At 36.6% G+C, this 20942-nt stretch overlaps 1 protein-coding gene across 7 annotated transcripts in view; it reads right to left on the bottom strand.

The window, feature by feature from the left end:
• The window catches only part of CCDC138 (coiled-coil domain containing 138), a 121006-nt gene that overhangs the window by 99151 nt on the left and 913 nt on the right, over positions 1-20942 (bottom strand). For 5 of the 7 annotated variants that reach the window (XM_047746184.1, XM_047746182.1, XM_047746186.1 and 2 more), the window contains exons 2-6: positions 20484-20541; positions 17960-18080; positions 16616-16740; positions 12610-12797; positions 6735-6893 (exon numbers count right to left, since the gene is read on the bottom strand). In XM_047746184.1, coding sequence (XP_047602140.1) covers positions 6735-6893; positions 12610-12797; positions 16616-16740; positions 17960-18080; positions 20484-20541 — 651 coding nt within the window. The remainder of the gene's footprint in view (positions 1-6734; positions 6894-12609; positions 12798-16615; positions 16741-17959; positions 18081-20483; positions 20542-20942) is intronic. The other 2 variants (XM_047746185.1, XM_047746183.1) reach the window with 1 other exon arrangement.

The following is a 20942-nucleotide window of genomic DNA, read 5'->3' as shown; positions in this document are numbered from 1 at the left end:
AACCTCATGATAACCACGAACCAAAAACCTATAATAGGGGCGCCTGGGTGGCTCAGTGGGCTAAAGCCTCTGCCTTCGGCTCGGGTCATGGTCCCAGGGTCCAGGGATCGAGCCCCGCATCAGGCTCTCTGCTCAGGAAGGAGCCTGCTTCCCCTTCTCTCTCTGCCTGCCTCTCTGCCTACTTGTGATCTCTGACTGTCAAATAAATAAAGAAAATCTTTAAAAAAAAAAACAAAAAAAACAAAAACAAAAACCTATAATAGATAAAACAAAAAATAAAGGAAGCCAAACATAAAACTAAGGAAATTTATCTAACTACAAAGGAAGAGAAGAAGAAAGGTAGAACAACTATAAAAACAAACAGAAAACAACAAAATTGCAAAAGTACATACCTGTAAATGGACTCAATGGCTCCAATAAAAAAACATAAGGTGAGTGAATGGATTAAAAAATAAAACCCATGGGGTGCCTGGGTGGCTCAGTCGTTAAGTGTCTGCCTTTGGCTCAGGTCATGATTCCAGGGTCCTGGAATCAAGTCCCGCATCGGGCTCCCTGCTCAGCAGGGGGTCTGCTTCTCCCTCTCCCACTCCCCCTGCTTGTATTCCCTCTCTTGCTGTGTCTCTATCAAATAAATAAATAAAATCTTTAAAAAAAAAAAAGGAACAAAAACCAGTCAAGAGACTAACTTCAGACCCAAAGACACGTATAGATGAAGTGAAGAGATGTAAAAAGATATTCCATACAAATGAAAATGAAAAAGCTGGGGTAGTTAGTCCTTACATCAGACAAAATAGACTTTAAAACAAAGACTGTAACAAGAGACAAAGAAGGGCACTACACAGTGATAAAGGGATCAATCCAACTAGAGGAAATAACAATTGTAAATACCTATGTCTCCAACATAGGAGTACCTAAATACAGTAAGGGAAACTGATAGAAATATAACAACAGCTGGGGACTTTGTTACCCCACTTATATCAATGGTTAGATCATCCAGATGGACCACCAGTAAGAAAACCATGATTCTAGGGGCGCCTGGGTGACTCAGTGGGTTAAAGCCTCTGCTTTCAGCTCAAGTCATGATTCCAGGGTCCTGGGATCGAGCCCCACATCGGGATCTCTGCTCAGTGGGGAGCCCGCTTCCTCCTCTCTCTCTGCCTGCCTCTCTGCCTACTTGTGATCTCTATCAAATAAATAAATAAAATCTTAAAAAAAAAAAAACAAACCATGATTCTGAACAACACATTAGACCAGATGGACTTAACAGATATATACAGAGCAGTCTATCTAAAACCAGGAGAATACACATTCTTTTCAGGAGTACATGGAAACATGAGCATAGTGGCATGAAACTGAAGATCAATTACAAGAAAATGGAAAAAACACAAACACTTGAAGGTTAAACAACATGTTACTAAATAACCAGTGGATCAAAAAAGAAACAGAGGAAATCAAAAAATAACTGAGACAAACGAATATGGAAACAGATCATTCTAAAATTTTTGGGACAGAGCAAAAGAAGTTTTAAGAGGGAGATTTACAGTATTACAGGCCAACTTCAAGAAACAAGAAAAGTCTCAAATAAACAATCTAACCTCACACCTAAGGGAACTAGAAAAACAAAGCCCAAGGTCATAGAAGGAAAGAACAAATAAATGAAACAGACCTTAAAAACTAGTAGAAAATAGAATTAGAATAGAAAAAATGAACAAATTATAAGATTATTTAAAAAGATAAACAAAAACGTAAGCCAGATGCACGATTCAAAAAAATAAAATCTGAAATTAAAGAGAAGTTACAGGGTGCCTGGGTGGCTCAGTGGGTTAAGCCGCTGCCTTCGGCTCAGGTCATGATCTCAGGGTCCTGGGATCGAGGCCCGCATCAGGCTCTCTGCTCAGCAGGGAGCCTGCTTCCCTCTCTCTCTCTCTGCCTGCCTCTCCGTCTACTTGTGATCTCTCTCTGTCAAATAAATAAATAAAATCTTAAAAAAAAAAAAAAAAAAAAAAGAGAAGTTACAACTGACACCACAAAGAATTATAAGAGACTATTATTTAAAATAATACACTAAAAACTTGTATGACCTAGAAGAAATAGATAAATTCCTAGAAACATACGATGTTCCAAGACTCAATCAGGAAGGAATAGAAAACCTGAACAGACCAATTACTAAAACCAAAATTGAATCAGTAATGAAAAAATGCCCAACAGGGGTGCCTGGATGGCTCAGCGGGTTAAAGCCTCTGCCTTCGGCTCGGGTCATGATCCCAGAGTCCTGAAATCGAGCCCCGCATTCAGGCTCTCTGCTCAGCCGGGAGCTTGCTTCCTTCTCTCTCTCTGCCCGCCTCGCTGCCTACTTAGGATGGCTCTGTGTCAAATAAATAAAATCTTAAAAAAAAAAAAAAATGCCCAACAAACAGATGGCTTCAGAGGTGAATTCTACCAAACATTCAAAGAAGAGTTCCTATCTATCCTTCTCCCAACTATTACAAAATTATTTAAGAGTAAGGACAAATTAATTCTGTGAGGCCAGCATTACCCTGATATATTCCAGGGATGTAAGAACAGCTCAATATTCACAAATCAATACGATATGCCACATTAACAAAATGAAGGATAAAAAACATATGACCATCTTAACAGATGCAGAAAAAACATTTGTCAAAAGGCAACATCCATTCATGATTAAAACTATTAACAAAGTGAGTATAGAGGGAACATACTTCAACATAATAAAGGCCATATATGAGAAAGCTACAGCTAACATCATACTCAATGATGAAATGCTGAAAACTTTTATTCTAAGATTAGAAACAAGACTAGAATGCCTACTTTCACCACTTTTATTCAACATAGTATTGGAAGACCTAGTCATAGCGAGATTGGGAAGGAAGAAGTAAAACTGTCACTATTTGCAAATGACAACATATTATATATAATCAACCCTAAAGAATTCACCAAAAACTATTAGAACTAACATGGGAATTCGGTAAAGTCGCAGGATACAAAAGTAATATACAGCAATCAGTTGTCTTTCTATACTAATATCAAAGTAGCAGAAAGAAAAATTAAGAAAACAATCCCATTTACAACTGCACTGAAACCAATAAAAATACCTAGGAATTAATTTAACCAAAGAGGTAAAAGACCTGCATTCTGAAAATTGTAAGGCATTAATGAAAGAAATTGAAGATGTCACAAATAAATGGAAAGATATACCATGCTCATGGATTAGTTCAAATAATAGTGTTAACATTTCCATACTACCTGAAGTAATCTACAGATTCAATGCAATCCTTACCAAAAATACCAACAGCAATTTTCCACATAATTAAGACAAATAATACTAAAATCTGTTTGGACTATCAAAGACCCCAAATAGCCAAAGCAACCTAGAGAAAGAAGAACAAACCTGGAGGTATCATACTCTCAGATTTCCAACTTAACTACAAAGCTATAGTTATCAAAACAGTACAGTGCTGGCACAAAAAATGACATGAAGATCTATGGAACAGAACAGAGAGCCCAGCAATAAACTCATGCTTATTTGGTAAAGTAATCCACTACAAAGGAGGAAAGAACATACAATGGAGAAGACAGTCTCTTTAATAAATGGTGCTGAGAAAACTGAACAGCTACATACAAAAGAAACTGCACCACTTTCTCATACCATATACAAAAATAAACTCAGAATGAATTAAAGACCTAAACGTAAGACCTGAAATCATAAAACTCCTAAAGTAAAATGATGGCAATAAACTCCAGGACATCAGTCTTAGCAATACATTTTTATTCTGTCTCTTCAGACCAGTGCAACAAAAACAAAAATAAACAATTGGAGAAAAATATCACAATTTGATCTACATCAAACTAAAAAGTTTTTGCACAGTGAAGGAAACCATCAATAAAACAAAAAAGCAGCCTACTGAACAGGAGAAAATATTTGCAAATGATATATCCAAAATATATTTGGATACTGGCTAATATTCAAAATATATAAAGAACTCATACAACTCAACAAAATAAACAATCCAATTAAAAAATGGGAAGTGGACCTGAACAAATATTTTTCCAAAGAACATATATCGATGGTCAATAGGTACATGAAAAAATCAACTTCACTAATAATCAAGGAAATACAATCAAAACCAAAATGAGGTATCACCTTACGACAGTCAGAACAGCTTGTATCAAAAGCATAAGAAATAACAAGTGTTGGCAGGGATGTGGAGAAAGTGAAACCTCATGCACTGTTGGTGGGAATATAAATCGGCACAGCCACTCTGGAAAACACATGGAGGTTCCTCAAGAAATTAAAAATAAAACTACCATATGATCCTGCAATTCCACCTCTGGGTATTTACCTAAAGAAAATGAAAACATGAATTCCAAAAGATATATGCACACCTATGTTCACTGTAGCCATTATTTACAATAGCCAACATATGGAGGAAACCTAGATGTCCACTGATAAATGGACAAAGATGTGGTACAAATACACAGTGGAATATTATTCAGACATAAAAGAGAATGAAATTTTACCATTTGTGACAACATGAAGGAACACTGAGGGTATTAAGCTAAGTGAAATAAGTCAGTAAAAGATGATCACTGCTGACTTCACTTTTACGTGAAATCTAAAAACAAAACAAATGAACAAACAAAACAAAACAGAAACAGACTCATAAAAGAAAGAACTGGTATGGCTGCCACCAGGGGAGGGAGGTGTGCAGGAGTGGGCAAAATAGGTGAAGGTGGTCAAAAGGTACAAACTTCCAATTACAAAATAAGTCAGAGATGTAAAGTATAGCATAGAGTATATAGTCAATGATATTGTCATAGTATTATATAGTGACAGATGGTAACTAGTTTAACGTGGTGAGCATTTCATAATGCATATAAATGTCAAATCATGATGCTGTATATCTGTAACTAACAAAATATATGTCGACTATAATGTATAAATAAACAAAGAACTCAACTGGGCTGACTACTCAAAAAAATAAACAGTCTACAGAATATTAGAACAAGATCCAGAAACTGTACAATATCTGAAAGGTCCCAAATACAAGCCAAAAGTCACTGACCCAGAAAAAGTGCTAACTCTCAAGAAAAATGCCAATCCTTACATGATCCAGGTGCTAAATATTTAGGTACATTCCCTGAGGTAAATACAAATGAATGCAAATGGAAAGATAAAATTCTCATAAGGAAAATTAAACATTATTTTTAAAAGAACATAACTAGCAATTTTAGAACATTAAAATGTCAGAAATAAAAAATTCCCTAGATGATCTCAGTAGCAACATGGAATGAAAGAAGAAAAAATCAATGTAACGGTAGATAATAGACATTATCAAATCTGAAGAACACAGAAGAAACAGATGAGGAAAAAGGAGCAAGGCCTATGCTTTGCTAAGGAGCAAAGCAGTCTATGGTGTAACACCAAAAGACCTAACATATGAGTCACTGGAGACACCGAAGGAAGAGAAAGCAGTTCGAACATAAAAAAATAAGTGAAGAAATAATTGGTTGAAAACTTCCCAGATTTGGTGAAAGACATTAATGTACAAAGTCAAGATGTTCAGTGAACCCCAAACAGGATAAACTCGAAGAAAAGCATGTGGACATACCTCATAGTTAAATGGCTGCTGAAAAACACAAATAAAGAAAAATCAAGATTCTATTTACATGACATTCTGGGAAAAGGCAGAAGTACAGGGACAGAAAATAGTTCAGTGGTTACTGGCAGGGGGGGGTACTAGGGGCAGGGAGGGATAACTACAAAGGGGCATATGGTAACTTTTGGGGTGCTAGAATTATTTATTAGGATTATAGTGGTGATTACAAGATATATACATTTTTCAAAACAGAATTTAATTTATTCTACTTAAGTTACAAATATAGTAATGTATCTGTTGATATGAAACAAAGTATACCCTACCACCTAGATAATGTTCTTGATAAAAATATGCAACCTAAAAAAAATCCTTAGGAAACAATCAAGCAAATCCAGAATATGACATACTCCATATGACTGCTGGCCTGGAATCTTCAAAGAAAAGTCTCACAAAAGAATGGCTGACTGCTCTAGATTCAAAGAAACCAAAAAGGTATAAAAATCAAGTATAATGCATGAATTCTATCTAGTTCCTTGGTCAGAAAATAAAACAAGCAATAAAAGATTTCAATACAGTGGGGCACCTGGGTGGCTGAGTTGGTTAAGAATCTGACTCAGCTTCAGTTCAGGTCATGATCTTGGAGTTGTAGGGTTGAGCCCTTTATTGGGCTCCATGTTCAGCAGGGAGATGGCTTGAGAATATCTGCCTCTCCCTCTCCATATCACACTGGCACGCACACTTTCTCTCTCTCTCAAATAAATGAATAAAATCTTTAAAAAAAGTACCTTAAGACCCAACTGGGAAAGTGAATGCAGACTGTATATGAAGTTAAATTATTTTATTAGCATTAATTTCCTAATATGATAATGATGTGGCAAATGTCCTTATGCTTAGGAGACACACAGTCCTAAAATTAAGCACTGATAATACTAAGGAAGTATTTAGGGGTGCTGAGTCATGATTTTTACAAGTTAGTTTCAAATGATCCAGGAAAAACTACATGGGGGGATGGGAGAGTGGAGAAGAAATAAAGCATATGCTGCAAAATGCTAATAATTAGTGAGTCTAAGAAAAACAGAAATTACATTACTCTGAAATCAAATTCTATATAGTTACCTCCTTTATAATCTGAAATCTTGTAAGAACCTCTTCTTCGACACCTTTAATTTTACTCAAAGCAGTTTCATGTCTGAAAAGTAGTTGTTCTCTTTCAACTAAAAAACGTTCCCGCTTTTGAAGTTCTTCAGCAAACTCCTGTTGTGCTGCAGTTTCACACTGTATTAAAATGTCAGATTCAAGTGTTTTTAGAAAGTACATTCACAAATTCTATAAATTGTTTTATTTACTGAGGTTGTAGCTTAATCAAATGATGTTTAGGACTACATGGGTACAAGTAAAATATGGATTACAGTAACAGCTAGACTATCATCATAGCATATAAGCGTGCACAGAAAATCTATCTTGTTGCAAAATGATGTGACAATGTAGTGAGAATCGACTCTGAGGACTCAAGAGAATTTGGGGTCCAAAATGCAACTGTATTATGCAGAATAATCCCCCATCCAGCTTCAATTCCACATTCCACTTCAACTTCACCATCTATTCTTTTCCCTATACTCTCCATCCCCTTCCCTTCTTGTCCTTCACTTGGGCTAAAAGACCCCAGACCTGCATTATAGCACTAATCTCAATGCCACATTGCTCAATACCAATGGAGAAAACACACACACACAACAAAGTTGGACTATTGTAAACTCTGGGAACCTCTAACTGGATTCTCAATGCAGTCCAGAAATAGTTTTATATTTTCATGGTTGGCTCTCTCCTATTCTTCACAGTGCCTATTTCAAAACCTTCTCCATTCTTTACTTTGAACACCTCACCTCCTACATGATTCTGTGCAGACAGCCTCATCCCTAATTCACAGAGAAAACAGTAGACAGCAGAAGGAAACACCAGCCTCCTGCCCTCAAGACACACAGGTTTCTCCTTCCCTCCCATTACAAAGGCAAACTCAGGATCTAACTGCCTTCTGCCTTCTTTGGACACAGCTGTGCTAATAATCCCTCTAATATTTTTTTTTTAAAGATTTTATTTATTTATTTGACAGAGATCACAAGTAGGCAGAGAGGCAGGCAGAGAGAGAGGAGGAAGCAGGCTCCCGGCTGAGCAGAGAGCCCAATGCGGGGCTTGATCCCAGGACCCTGAGATCATGACCTGAGCTGAAGGCAGATGCTTTAACCCACTGAGCCATGAAGATGCCACTCCCTCTAATATTTTTAATTTCTTCCATCTCATCTGAAATGGGTTGCTCTTGACCATACCCACTAACTGCCTCTCTTTCACAAAATTCTTTAACACTTTGTCTACACCTGCTGAGCTCTATTTCCCAATCACTCCTCAATTTACTTCAATCTGGCCTCAGCCAGCATCCCCCTACTGAAATGACTTACCCATTATTACATCTGAAGGTCACTTTCAGTTCTAATTTTATTGAGTATCTCAACAGCATTTTATACGATAGGCCCTTTCTTTCAACCTAAAATAATCTCTTTCATTGGACTCTACGACACCACATTCTCCTGGTTTTCCACCTCACTCTCTGGCCATGGCTTCTCAGCCTCCCTTGGGGGTTCTGCTTTCCTTACTGTCATTTAATTACTAATGTTCCTCAGGATTTGGGCTTAAGTCACTTCCCTCCGCATCTTATTCTCCCTGATTACTTCCCTCCACTCGATGGCTAAATTACTGTGTATATGCTAACTTCTCCCAACCTACAACTGCTCAGCTTCTTCTCCTAAGCTCGAATCTCAAGTCCAAACTTCCTACTGAATATCCCCACCTGTATGCTCTCAGGTAGGACAAATAAAAATGACCAAACTGAATTCAACTAGCCATCAGGGAAATGCAAATCAAAACCACAATGAGGTATCACTTCATACCCACTAGGATGGCCAGAATCAAAAAGACAGATAACAAATGTCGTTGATGATGTCAATCAGTTAAGAGTCTGCCTTCAGAGACAAACCATAAGTGACTTAATCTCACAAAACAAACTGAGGGTTGATGGGGGGAGGGGTTTGGGGGAGGGGGGGTGGGGTTATGGACATTGGGGAGGGTATGTGCTATGGTGAGTGCTGTGAAGTGTGTAAACCTGGCGATTCACAGACCTGTACCCCTGGGGATAAAAATATATGTTTATAAAAAAAATTAAAAAAAAAAAAAGAGTCTGCCTTCAGCTCGGGCCATGATCCCAGTGTCCTGGGATCCATCAAGCTCAGTGTCAGGCTCCATGATCAGTGGGGAGTCTGCTTCTCCCCCCACCCCCACCGCCTCTGCCCTCCCACCCTGCTCATGTATTCTCTCTCTCTCAAATAAATAAATAAAATCTTAAAAAAAAAAAAAAAAGTAATGGTGTTTTAAAGAGCCTAGAATGCTACATGGCAGCTAAAATGAATGAAATAGAACTACATTTTCCAAACATACAAATCTCAGAAATATAACAATGAACAAAGCAAGGAAGTTGCAAAAAGAAATCCACAATATGTCATTACTTATGTAGTATTTTAAAACATTAAAAGCAATACATATATATGAATACATAAAAGTGTTAAAACAGGACATAATGGATCCACACAATTTCAAGAGAGTGCTGAATCCTTGGGAAAAGGAAGAGGATATGGGATGGAGGAAGGCTGTTTCAACTCGAATCAAAACATTTCATTTTCTTTAAAAAATATCAAACAGAATTATTAATAAAATTAATTATGCATTAATTATGCAATATGGGCAATGGGTACACAGTTGATATTATAATACTATCTAGGTTTTTCTGTATCTCCTAAGTATTTTACAAACTTTTAAAAACCAAACAGCAAATGAAAAGATAATATTCATAATAAAGGAATTATTTCCTACACAAAACAACCTCCAAGACCTACTGGATCCATCTCTTAAAAATGTTGAGAATCTGGGCACCAGTGACTCAGTGGGTTGGGCCTCTGCTTCGGCTCGGGTCATGATCTTAGGGTCCCAGGACTGGGCTCTCTGCTTAGCGGGGAGCCTGCTTCCTCCCTCTCTCTCTGACTGCCTCTCTGCCTACTTGTGACCTCTGACTCTCTCTCTGTCAAATAAATAAATAAAAATCTTAAAAAAAAAAAAAATGTTGAGAATCCATCCACTTCTCTCCATCTCGAAGGCCCTCATCCAACCCAAGACACCACCAAGACATCCAAATCTCTTGACACTCTGCCCTCTGTCTAGATCTCACGTACTGGTGACAGCTTTAAATATCTGTATGTAGGGGTGCCTGGGTGGCTCAGTGGGTTAAGCCTCTGCCTTTGGCTCAGGTCATGATCTCAGGGTCCTAGGATAGAGCCCCGCATCAGGCTCTCTGCTCAGCAGGGGGCCTGCTTCCCCCCTCTCCCTCTGCCTGCTTCTCTGCCTACTTGAGATCTCTCTCTCTCTCTGTCAATTAAATAAATAAAACCTTTAAAAAAGAATGAAAGAAAGAAAGAAATATATGTAAATTACTACCAATTTAGACACCCATCTAAGACATATGTTCTAAATGCCAAGCTGATACATTTATTTACATTAGGTCTCCATTAAAGTCTCAAACCTAATCCACTCCAAACTAAAATCATGATCTTTCTACCTATATTCATTCTTTCTCCAAGTTGTACAAACCAGAAATGTGGAAATTATCCTAGACACCTATTCTCCCTATAGCACATCGAACTCAACATACTAGCCCATTTTACCTCCAAAAGCCAATCTCTAATCTATTCAATTCCATTTCTCTGCCACCACCCAGTCCAAGTTACCATCACCTCTCACCTGCAGTATTACAGTAGGATATTCTACCCAATCTCCCAACTTCTATACCTATGTCCCTCCAACCAACTGATTTAACTATACATTAGATTAAGCAACTCCCCTGCTCTAAAAATCCTCAGTTACCAACTACATTTTCCTTGAATGAATTTATCATCATGCTTCTGGGACTTCTCATATTAGATTATCACAGTTTAGTAGGCTAATCCCCTACTCTTCCTCCAGGGTATAAGTTAAATGATACTTTCTCAGAAAACCTTACCAATCTATCCTAATCAGGTTTCATATTATATCTGAACTATTCACTTAAATTTGTAAGACTAACTATATGGGTACTTACAATTGATTCTAAAAAGCCATGTGTGGCAAGAACCATATATATTTTATCTACTTCTATATATTCAACACTAAGCACGCAAAGGCATATTAACAAGTATTCAAACATATGCTGAATAAAATCACAAAATATGACAAAATGTGTATACTTAATGATGACCAACACAATAGAAGACCAAAAAAAATTTTTTAAGTTAGATTTGACTATAGATTAAACAAGATTAATTCACTGCACTTCATGTTTTAAAAAATATTTCTTTATTGGGTTTGCAATAAATGATGTATCTTTAAACTTTGCTTATTCTTTTTTATCTCAAAGAGTTAGCACAGGAATCTTCCCAATGCACTATTTATAACTCTGTCACTCACTTGCTTAAAAACCTGTAGCCAGCCTGAGTGTTCCTTCCCCAGGCTGGTAAGTTCAGTCTAACAAATCACTCCTTTCCAAAAACCTCCCACCCCCAACTCTTGCCACCTTGAATGCCCTTCCCACTCCTCTCCTTTTTAAATTTTACCTCAGTCAAGTACCAAGTTATGTCTCTTCCTGAACTGTTCACCAGTGATTTTAGGCCAAAATAATCTTTTTCTGAAATGCTATGGTAATTATAACCTGAATTATTCAAACAAAATGAGATACTGGAGTATTTTTTTAGATACTGTTTTTTTTTTTTTTTAAAGATTTTATTCATTTATTTGACAGATCACAAGTAGGCAGAGAGGCAGGCAGAGAGAGAGGAAGGGAAGCAGGCTCCCTGCTGAGCAGAGAGCCCGATGCGGGACTCGATCCCAGGACCCTGGGATCATGACCTGAGCTGAAGGCAGCGGCTTAACCCACTGAGCCACCCAGGCGCCCGAGATACTGGTTTTTTAAAAAATATTTCCTTATATACAAATATAGCAGAATTCCAACTAGAACAATTTTGGTCAGGAATTGTGTGTATTACACATACGTTTCCTCCCTTCTGTACTCCCACCTAGTGGACATTGATAAATACATGAAGTACATCCTTTAGAAACAAAGAAATCCCAAAGACGATAAATACCAACGTTCTGCATCGAATTTTGGTGAGAACTGACAAGAGAACTTCTTACATATACATATGTAAAATAATGAATCACGACACTACTTCAAAAAGCACACTGTAGGGGCACTTGGCTGGCTCAGTTGGAGGAGCAAGTGACTCAGGGTTGTGAGTTCAAGCCCCATGTTAAGTGTAGAGATTAAAAAAAAATAAACTTTAAAAAAAAAAGACACTTAACCAGTCTTTTGTTATTCATTTGTTAGAGAGAGAGACAGAGCGCACACAAGAGAGAAAGCACAAGCAAGGAGAACAGCAGGCAGAGGCAGAAACGGGCTCCCGGACATAGCAAGAAGCCCAAAGTGGGACTCAATTCTGGGACCTTGAGATCATGACCTGAGCCGAAGGCAGATGCTTAACTGACTGAGCCACCCAGGTGTCCCAAGATTTTGTTTTATTTCATAAGCAAGGATGGGAGGGAAATAAAGAAATAAACACAAAACAGGAAACAGTTGGAATCTAAGAAATATGCCTATACCTAAAAACACCATTTTTCCCTCAGCTATCAATTTTTCCCTTCAATATTGTAACAAATTTGTTTATTCCTTGTGATAAATTTGTGTTTGTTCCCTTGTGACTTTGTCTCAACACACTTATCTAATTAAAATGAAATACTCTGTACTCAAATTTTATATATGTCTCGTGCTTAGAACATAAATATATCTCAATTCTCAATTCAGTTTTTAGTTCTTATTTTAGTATATGTGCTGCTGAAGCGAGCACCAGTTTTTAGTTCTTACCTGCAGTTTCTGATGTATTTGAAATAACTCATCATATATCTGATTAATCTGATGTGGAAGTATTCTCTGCTTGTTTGGTGCTTTAGATGTTGAACAGCTGACACGTCTCAGAGGGGAGTCATTTGCATTACTACAACATTCAGTCCAATTTCTTGAATTTGATGCCACATTAGTTGGCTGGGCAACTGCTAAAAAACAAATTTAATTATAAAGCTCATTAATTTATAGTTTTAAGTATTCTCAGAGTACTCTTCAAGAAGAGTTATTTTAAATATGAATTGTAGTATTGTTAAAAAGTCTCCAGTATTAAAAACAGTATGGAGGTTCTTCAAAAAGTTAAAAATAGAACTATCCTATGACCCAGAAACTGCACTACTAGATATTTATCCAAAGGACACAAAAATAGTGATTTGAAGGGGCACATACAGCTCAATGTTTATAGAAGCAATGTCCACAATAGCCAAAATGTGGAAAGAGCTCAAATGTCCATCAACAGATAAATGGATAAAGATGTGGTATGTATGTATGTATATATGTGTGTGTGTTACATATATACATATATATACAATATACATACATATACGCATGTACACACACACACACACAGAATATTACTCAGCCATCAAAAAGAATGAAATCTTGCCATTTAAAATGACATGGATGGAACTATAGGGTATTCCACTAAATGAAATAAGCCAAAGATAAATACTGCATTATTTCACTCATAGGTAGAATTTAAGAAACAAAACAAATGAACACAGGGGAAGGAAAGGAAAAATAAAATAAGATAAAAACAGAGAGGGAGGCAAACCATAAAAGACTCTTCTATAGGGAACAAAATGAAGGTGTCTGGAGGAACGTAGGTTAGGGGAAGGGATAACCGAGTGATGGGCATTAAGGAGGGCACTTGATGTAATGAGCACTAGGTGTTATAGGCAACCAATGAAATCACTAAATTCTACCCCTGAAATTAATAATACACTATGTTACTTAAATTGAATTTAAATGAAAAAATTTTTAAAGTCTCCAATATTATATGCAGAAAGAATTATATATAGCAAATGTGGTAAATGTTAAAATTAGAAAATCTGGGTGAAGGCCTTACAGAAATTCTCTATGCTCTTTTTGCAATTTTTCTGTAAGTCTGAAATAACTTCAAAATGGACTTTAAAGTGCATAGAAACACTCAGGTATTACCTGCCTAAGCCAAAAAATGTAAAGTTACATCAGAAACCCCTAATCACATTCCCTTCTCTCCTCTAAACCAAATTAACCTAACCCAAATACAGCATTAATCATTGCTTTATTTTTTAAAATGTTTTATGATCTGGGTAAAAATTTAATAAAAAATTAAGACTTTGTTTTGCCTGGTTTTAAACCTTATATAATGTCTGTAATTTATATAATGATGTAATTATGTAATTTCTATTACCTCCTTTAAATATGTTCTTGTATTAATGACAGAATCAGGTTCACAAATCTTCACTACTTTATCCTATTTTATATTTTTATATGTCAACATTCCACTGCAGGTGGATATTCGAGCTCTTTGTCTACACAGGTGCTCTACAGTCTTGCATGTGGATGCTGGTACACATGCTCAAGAGTTTCTCTAGGGTATATGATTAACAGCAATATTGCTGGATCATAAGGGACATGTGCAGGTTCAACTGTGCCAGTGATGCCAAACTGCTTGCCAAAGTGGTTGTATTAATTTACTCTCCTATATTAATTTACTCCCCCAACAGCAATGGATGAACAAGTTCCTTTTGCTTCACTTCTTTACCAACACTATATTGCCAGAATTTATTTTCTGTTAGTACTGAAAGTGGTTTTAACTTGCATTAGCCTTCTTGAGAACCCTAGCTTTAAGAAAGGGGTCTCCTGGGGCACCTGAGTGGCTCAGTGGGTTAAGCCGCTGCCTTTGTCTCAGGTCATGATCCCAGGTCCTGGGTTTGAGCCCCGCATCGGGCTTTCTGCTCAGCAGGGAGCCTGCTTCCTCCTCTCTCTCTGCCTGCCTCTCTGCCTACTTGTGATTTCTCTCTGTCAAATAAATAAATAAAATCTTTAAAAAAAAAAAAAAAAAAAGAAAGAAAGGGGTCTCCTAGGGGTGCCTGGGTGGCTCAGTGGGTTAAAGCCTCTGCCTTCGGCTCGGGTCATGATCTCAGGGTCCTGGGATCGAACCCCACATCGGGCTCTCTGCTCAGTGGGGGGCCTGCTTCCTCCTCTCTCTCTCTGCCTGCCTCTCTGCCTACTTGTGATCTTTGTCTTTCAAAAAATAAATAAATAAAATCTTTAAAAAAAAAAAAGAAAGGGGTCTCCTATTGCACTCCCCATCTTGGACAGACCTTAGGGAGCCAAAATAAAAAAAAAAAAAAAACAACACAAATTTTTAACAAAGAAAAAAGTTCTAGAGGGCCTGGCTGGCTCAGTCTGTTAAGCACCACCTCGAGTTCGGCTTAGATCATGATCTCAGAGTAGTGAGATCAAGCCCCATGTGAGGCTCTGCACTTTGCAGGGAGTCCACTTGGGATTCTCTCTCCCTCTCCCTCTGTTCCCCCTCTTCCACATGTGCATGCAAGCAGATGCACTCCCTAATAAATAAATCTTTAAAAAAAAAAAAAAAATTGCACCTCAGTTCAGCAAATGCCCCTAAAGTGAAAGTTCCATTTTTTAAAAGATTTTATTTACTTATTTATTTATTTAGCGTATAGGAGGGGGAAGAGAGGCAGAACGAGAGGGAGAAAGAATCCCAGGAGACTCCAGTGGAGCACAGAGCCCTACACTGGGCTCAATCCCAGGACCCTGAGATCACAACCCTAGCTGAAATCAAGGGTGCCCTTGAGCCACCCAGGTACCCCCCAAAGTGAAAGACACTTTCACTGCTTTGCTTGCCTCTCTAGGTTCCCATTTCACGCTCCATAGCTTAAATATTCCTTAATTATGTCAACTTTTAAATACATTCAACTTTTTTTCTTTTACATTATCCCGTATTTTCTATTGTTTTTCAGTGGGAAAATATACCACGTAGCAAGAAACAAAAGTCCAGGCAGAATTACTTTTCACTTTCAAATGCTGAGGTGAATAGAAAAAGGATGATGAAGAGTGGGAAGGGAGAAATGAGCATGTGTTGTGTGTAGATAATATATGCCCAGAAGAGATGCAAAAAGGCTATCAAAGGGGCAACACTGTTCTCAAAGTCCTGCAGCCACTCTGGTTGCCTGTTGCCTTGAAATGCTGACAAAACTATGACATGCAGGGGCACCTGGGTGGCTCAGTGGGTTAAAGCCTCTGCCTTCAGCTCAGGTCATGATCTCAGGGTCCTGGGATCGAACCCCATATCAGGCTCTCTGCTCAGCGGGGGGCCTGCTTCCTCCTCTCTCTCTCTGCCTGCCTATCTGCCTGCTTGTGATCACTCTCTCTGTCAAATAAATAAATAAAATCTTTAAAACAAAAAACAAAAAAAATATGACATGTACAGAGAGTCAGTAAATCAGTGCCTGATGAAGTTATACCTTAAGTAATCTGGAGTACTGTCTTAAAATATTAAAGGATTACTCAACTCTACCACAGTATTTAATGACTTCCTAACAAATACTAATATGAAGAAATATGAAGACATTATAAAAAATATTCAACTGATTACTAACTTATTTTGGTAATTTTGAGAACATAAGAATACTTCTGGAAAATGAAGTTTATTTTTCTCTTCTCCTTTAGTTAACAATAAGCACAGTTAATATCTCACCGCTTACAAAAATACAGAACACAGAAATATATATACACCTGAGGACCAGGGTTATTACTATGGAATAAGCTTTATGTGCTCTACTTGACAAAGCTACTTTTTTAAAGATTTTATTTTTAAGTAATCTCTACACCCAATGTGGGGGCTTAAATTTATAACCCTGAGACGAAGAGTCACATGCTCTACATACTGAGCCAGCCAGATGCCCTGACAAAGCATCTTTTTAAGTAACTATTCTAAAATGATTATCTCTTTTACCTTTTTCTATGTCTTTAAAAGACTGTTTGGTTATTTTGGAGGTACTAATTCTATGATCATTCTCAATTAACTCTTCTTTTGTTTCTTGTTGCTTCAAATCTTGAAAAGAATCCAGTTCATCTAGGCTTTAAAAAAAAAAAAAAATCTGGAAGTTTTCTACAGCATTTTAAAAAGACAAAACTGCTTTTCAAATATTAACAGCATAACAATTGAAAAAATATAACAAGCAAACATGTTTAAACATGGAAAACAAAATGTGAAAAGTAAACCACTCATCCTGAAAAGTCACTACAGGTACTTTCTATATATTCCAATGGGCTAAATTTAAAATGACATATACTTGTAGAATGCTCTATGACTTCCATACTCTTTCTTTTGATTCCTAATACTTCTGTGAGGTAGATATACCATTAGATATACTAATAGATATACTAATATCTAGCTAATAGATATACTAATATATATATTAATATATATACTATACTAATAGATATACTAATATATATATTAATATATATATACTATACTAATAGATATACTAATATCTAATTAATATATAGCTAATAGATATACTATTAGCTATAATTTAGCTAAAAGAGCTAACATTTAACAAAGAAACTGAAACCTAAAGAATTTAAATAACTAACCTAGCTAGTAAAAGGTAAAAACAGGTGTTCATTTTGCATATGTATATGTATGTTCATTTTGTATATGTATACATCTTTATGATTTAACATTATTTCCAAACATTTACCCCTTCTTGATGCACTTAGCACCTCCTTCTGCCACATATTTATGGCATTTAATTTTATCTAATTCAAAACTTCATTTCTCCTTAGCTTCCACTGTTTTTATATTGGTTTCACCCACTCACAGCCCAGCACTCTGCATGTAGTTAGCATCACCCTAGACTGATTTCTTCAATCTCTCTCAACTACCTAAAATATAGCTTACCACACTAGTAGACACACAATGGATACTGAGTTAAATATCACTGTCTAACAACTCTGCATTCATTTTTATCCTAGGTCCTTTTAAAAAAAAAAAAAAAAAGAGCAGGGTTTTCATTTGGGTCCTGGATGAATAACCAGAAAAATAATTTTTCATCTTTCATACTGTGCAAATAACTTTTCATTATACCACCAAACATAATGCTAGGTTTATGCTTTTATCACAGAGACACTCAGTAAAAATTAATAATTCAGTCTCTTCAACCATTCAGCAGGCTCAGACTGCTTGTACTTCCTCTCAGAAAAAAAGCAAAGACATAAACAATCCTCCCTTTAATCTCAGTTTTTTTAGATACCAAAGGGAGAGTAATACTAAGGATTCAAGGTACTTTACCAATTCACATTTAAGTGTCTGAACGAACTACAAAGTGGTGTTGTGCAAAGCTTTCCTTCATCAGAATAACATCTTAATGATGAACCCACTTTATCTCCAGATGAGAAGATATCCAAACCATCTGTTAACAAAAAAGAAAATAGCAGAGATTACTAAAATCAGATACTAATCTCATTCTAGGCTTCTAAAGGTAAGGCAGCAAAATTACCCAATGATTTCTTATCTGTATGTCTCTGTAATGAAAACTTCAGAAAATAGGCATCAAATCTTATACAGCATTTTACTGATTTCAAAATGCTCTTTCATTACCTTATTTGATCTTAGCAACAACTAGCTTACTATGAAGTAAGCAGAATAGGTGCCTTTAACCCTATTCCAATGATGTGAAGTCTAAGGACCAGAGAAGTTACCTGAAATTATCCAAGTAACAGAACCAACAAATGGAAAGATTAAAATTTAGAATCCAGTCTTCTTTCTACCTAATCATTATATGTCATCAGTCTTCAAATATTAAACATTTTATAATTTTATGTATTTTAAACATTAAACTTTTTTTTATTAGACAGAGAGCACAAGTGGGAGGGGCAGAGAGAAAGAGAATCTCAGACTTTGCACTGAGCATGGAGCCCAACACAGGGCTTGATTTCACAACCCTGAGATCCTGACCTGAACTAAAACCAAGAGTCAGACACTTAACTGACTGCACCACCCAGGCACCTCTAAACACTAAACATTTAACAGACTATTAGCCTCTATCTAAACCGAGTAAAAGGCAAAAGAGCTTCTCTGATAAGAAATTTAGAAATTTAAACAAATTTTTTGGAATCATCTGATTTTTTTAACAATTAGTTCCAGAGGGAGAATTTAGTGATTCATCAGTTGTGTATAACACTCAGTGCTCATTACCTAAGTGCCCACTTTAATGCCCATTATCCAATTACCTCTTCCCCCTACCCTCCTCTCCTCCAGCAACACTCAATTTGTTCCCTATAGTTAAGAGTCTCTTGTGGTTTGCCTCCCTCTCTGTTTTTATCTTATTTTTTCCTTTCTTTCTCCTATGTTCATCTGTTTTGTTTCTTAAATTCCACCTATGGGTGAAATCCTATGGTATTTGTCTTTTTCTGACTTATTGCACTTAGCACTTAGCTTATGCTATAGTTCCATCCATGTCATTGAAATCTATGCACCCTTGTCTAACATGCATTTTTCCCCATCAGAAATTAAATGAGCTATACTTTTTAGTTATATATCTTATTTTTTTCAAAGATTTTATTTATTTATTTGACAGAGAGACAGTGAGAGAGAGAACACAAGCGGGGGGGTTAGGGGAGGGAGAAGCAGGCTTCTCCCAGAGCAGGGAGCCTCATGCAGGGCTCAATCCCTGGACCCTGGGATCATAAAGTGAGCTGAAGGCAGACATTTAACAACTGAGCCACCATGCGCCCCTTTAGTTATATTTTAAAAAGCTGGAAATTTGGGGCACCTGGGTGGCTCAGTGGGCTAAAGCCTTCAGCTCAGGTCATGATCCCAGGGTCCTCCCGCTCTTTGCTCAGCAGGGGGCCTGCTTCCTCCTCTCTCTCGGCCTGCCTCTCTGCCTACATGTGATCTCTGTCAAATAAATAAATAAAAGGGGCGCCTGGGTGGCTCAGTGGGTTAAGCTGCTGCCTTCGGCTCAGGTCATGATCCCAGGTCCTGGGTTCGGGCCCCGCATCGGGCTTTCTGCTAGGCAGGGAGCCTGCTTCCTCCTCTCTCTCTGCCTGCCTCTCTGCTTACTTGTGATTTCTCTCTGTCAAATAAATAAATAAAATCTTTAAAAAAAAATAAAAAAAAAAAATAAATAAATAAATAAATAAATAAATAAAATCTTAAAAAAAAAAAAAGCTGGAAATTGTAGGGCAAATTTCAAAACTAAAATACAATTTTAAGATATTTTTAAGATACCAGACTCAGTAATAATTGGGTTTTTTTTTTCATATTGAAGGAATGTTTCGGAAGAGTGTTTACAAAATTTCAAAATGAAATAAACTTGGAAAAAAAAGGAAATTCTCTAATCAACCATCTGATAAACTTTTATAAAGATACTGTTTCTGCTATCATCTCAAAATTCAATGATTATACTTACTAGTAAAAACATCACTGAAGAAGTATCAGCAAATCAAGACTAATAGTTAATTAGCTATATATGTTAGTTCCAGATGACCACATAATGTTCCAATTGACCCAATCTCACAGTATAATTATCTTTATCAAGTACATTTGATAAGTTCTTCCAGTGCAACAATTATTACCCCTGTAACTTGGAAGTTTATGCTTTTAAAAAATAGCAATTAGTTTTCTTTACCTAATACACTATTTATTTTTTTAACAATTTTAAAGGCAAAAATGCTGTAACTGAAACACCAAAAAGAATTCATTCGATTTTAAAGACATCTTACACATTTAAACCCCCAAAATCTTGATTACTGTTTTCTCTCAGATTAAATGTTAAAACTCTCAAATATAAAAAAATATTCCATCAGCTTACCTGGGGAGGTTAGAGATCTTCTCTTCCATTTAGCCTGATCAAAACTTGAAAAATCATACTTAAAAGAAAAAAGACACATTTAATTTATATATTAAGAATCAATTTACAGTCTCAAAAGAGTTCCCCACGAATTATGTATTAAGTACAAGGGATAATTACAAAGGTTAGAGTGGACAAACTGGTAAGACACTACCTTAACCAAGTGGTCAAAATTTTTATCACCAATAATGGGACAAAGCAACATCACAGGAGCAACAGGAGCAACGCGTACATCACTCCTGCCAAAAATGCATAAAACCGTTATCTATCTAGTCATGAGGTGTATTCAGAGAAACTCAGTTGTCTTATACTCTTCAAAAATATCAACATTATGAAAGGCAAAGACTTAAGAACCTGTTCCAGAATAAAGGCAACAGAAAACTAAATGCAATGCTCATTTGTGAATTGTATCTGCACCGG

The sequence above is a fragment of the Lutra lutra genome, chromosome 9 (genome assembly GCF_902655055.1).
Source record: "Lutra lutra chromosome 9, mLutLut1.2, whole genome shotgun sequence".
Classification (NCBI taxonomy): Eukaryota; Metazoa; Chordata; class Mammalia; order Carnivora; family Mustelidae; genus Lutra; species Lutra lutra.
The sequence above is the reverse complement of the archived record's forward strand: the minus strand, read 5'-3'. Positions and strand labels throughout refer to the sequence as shown.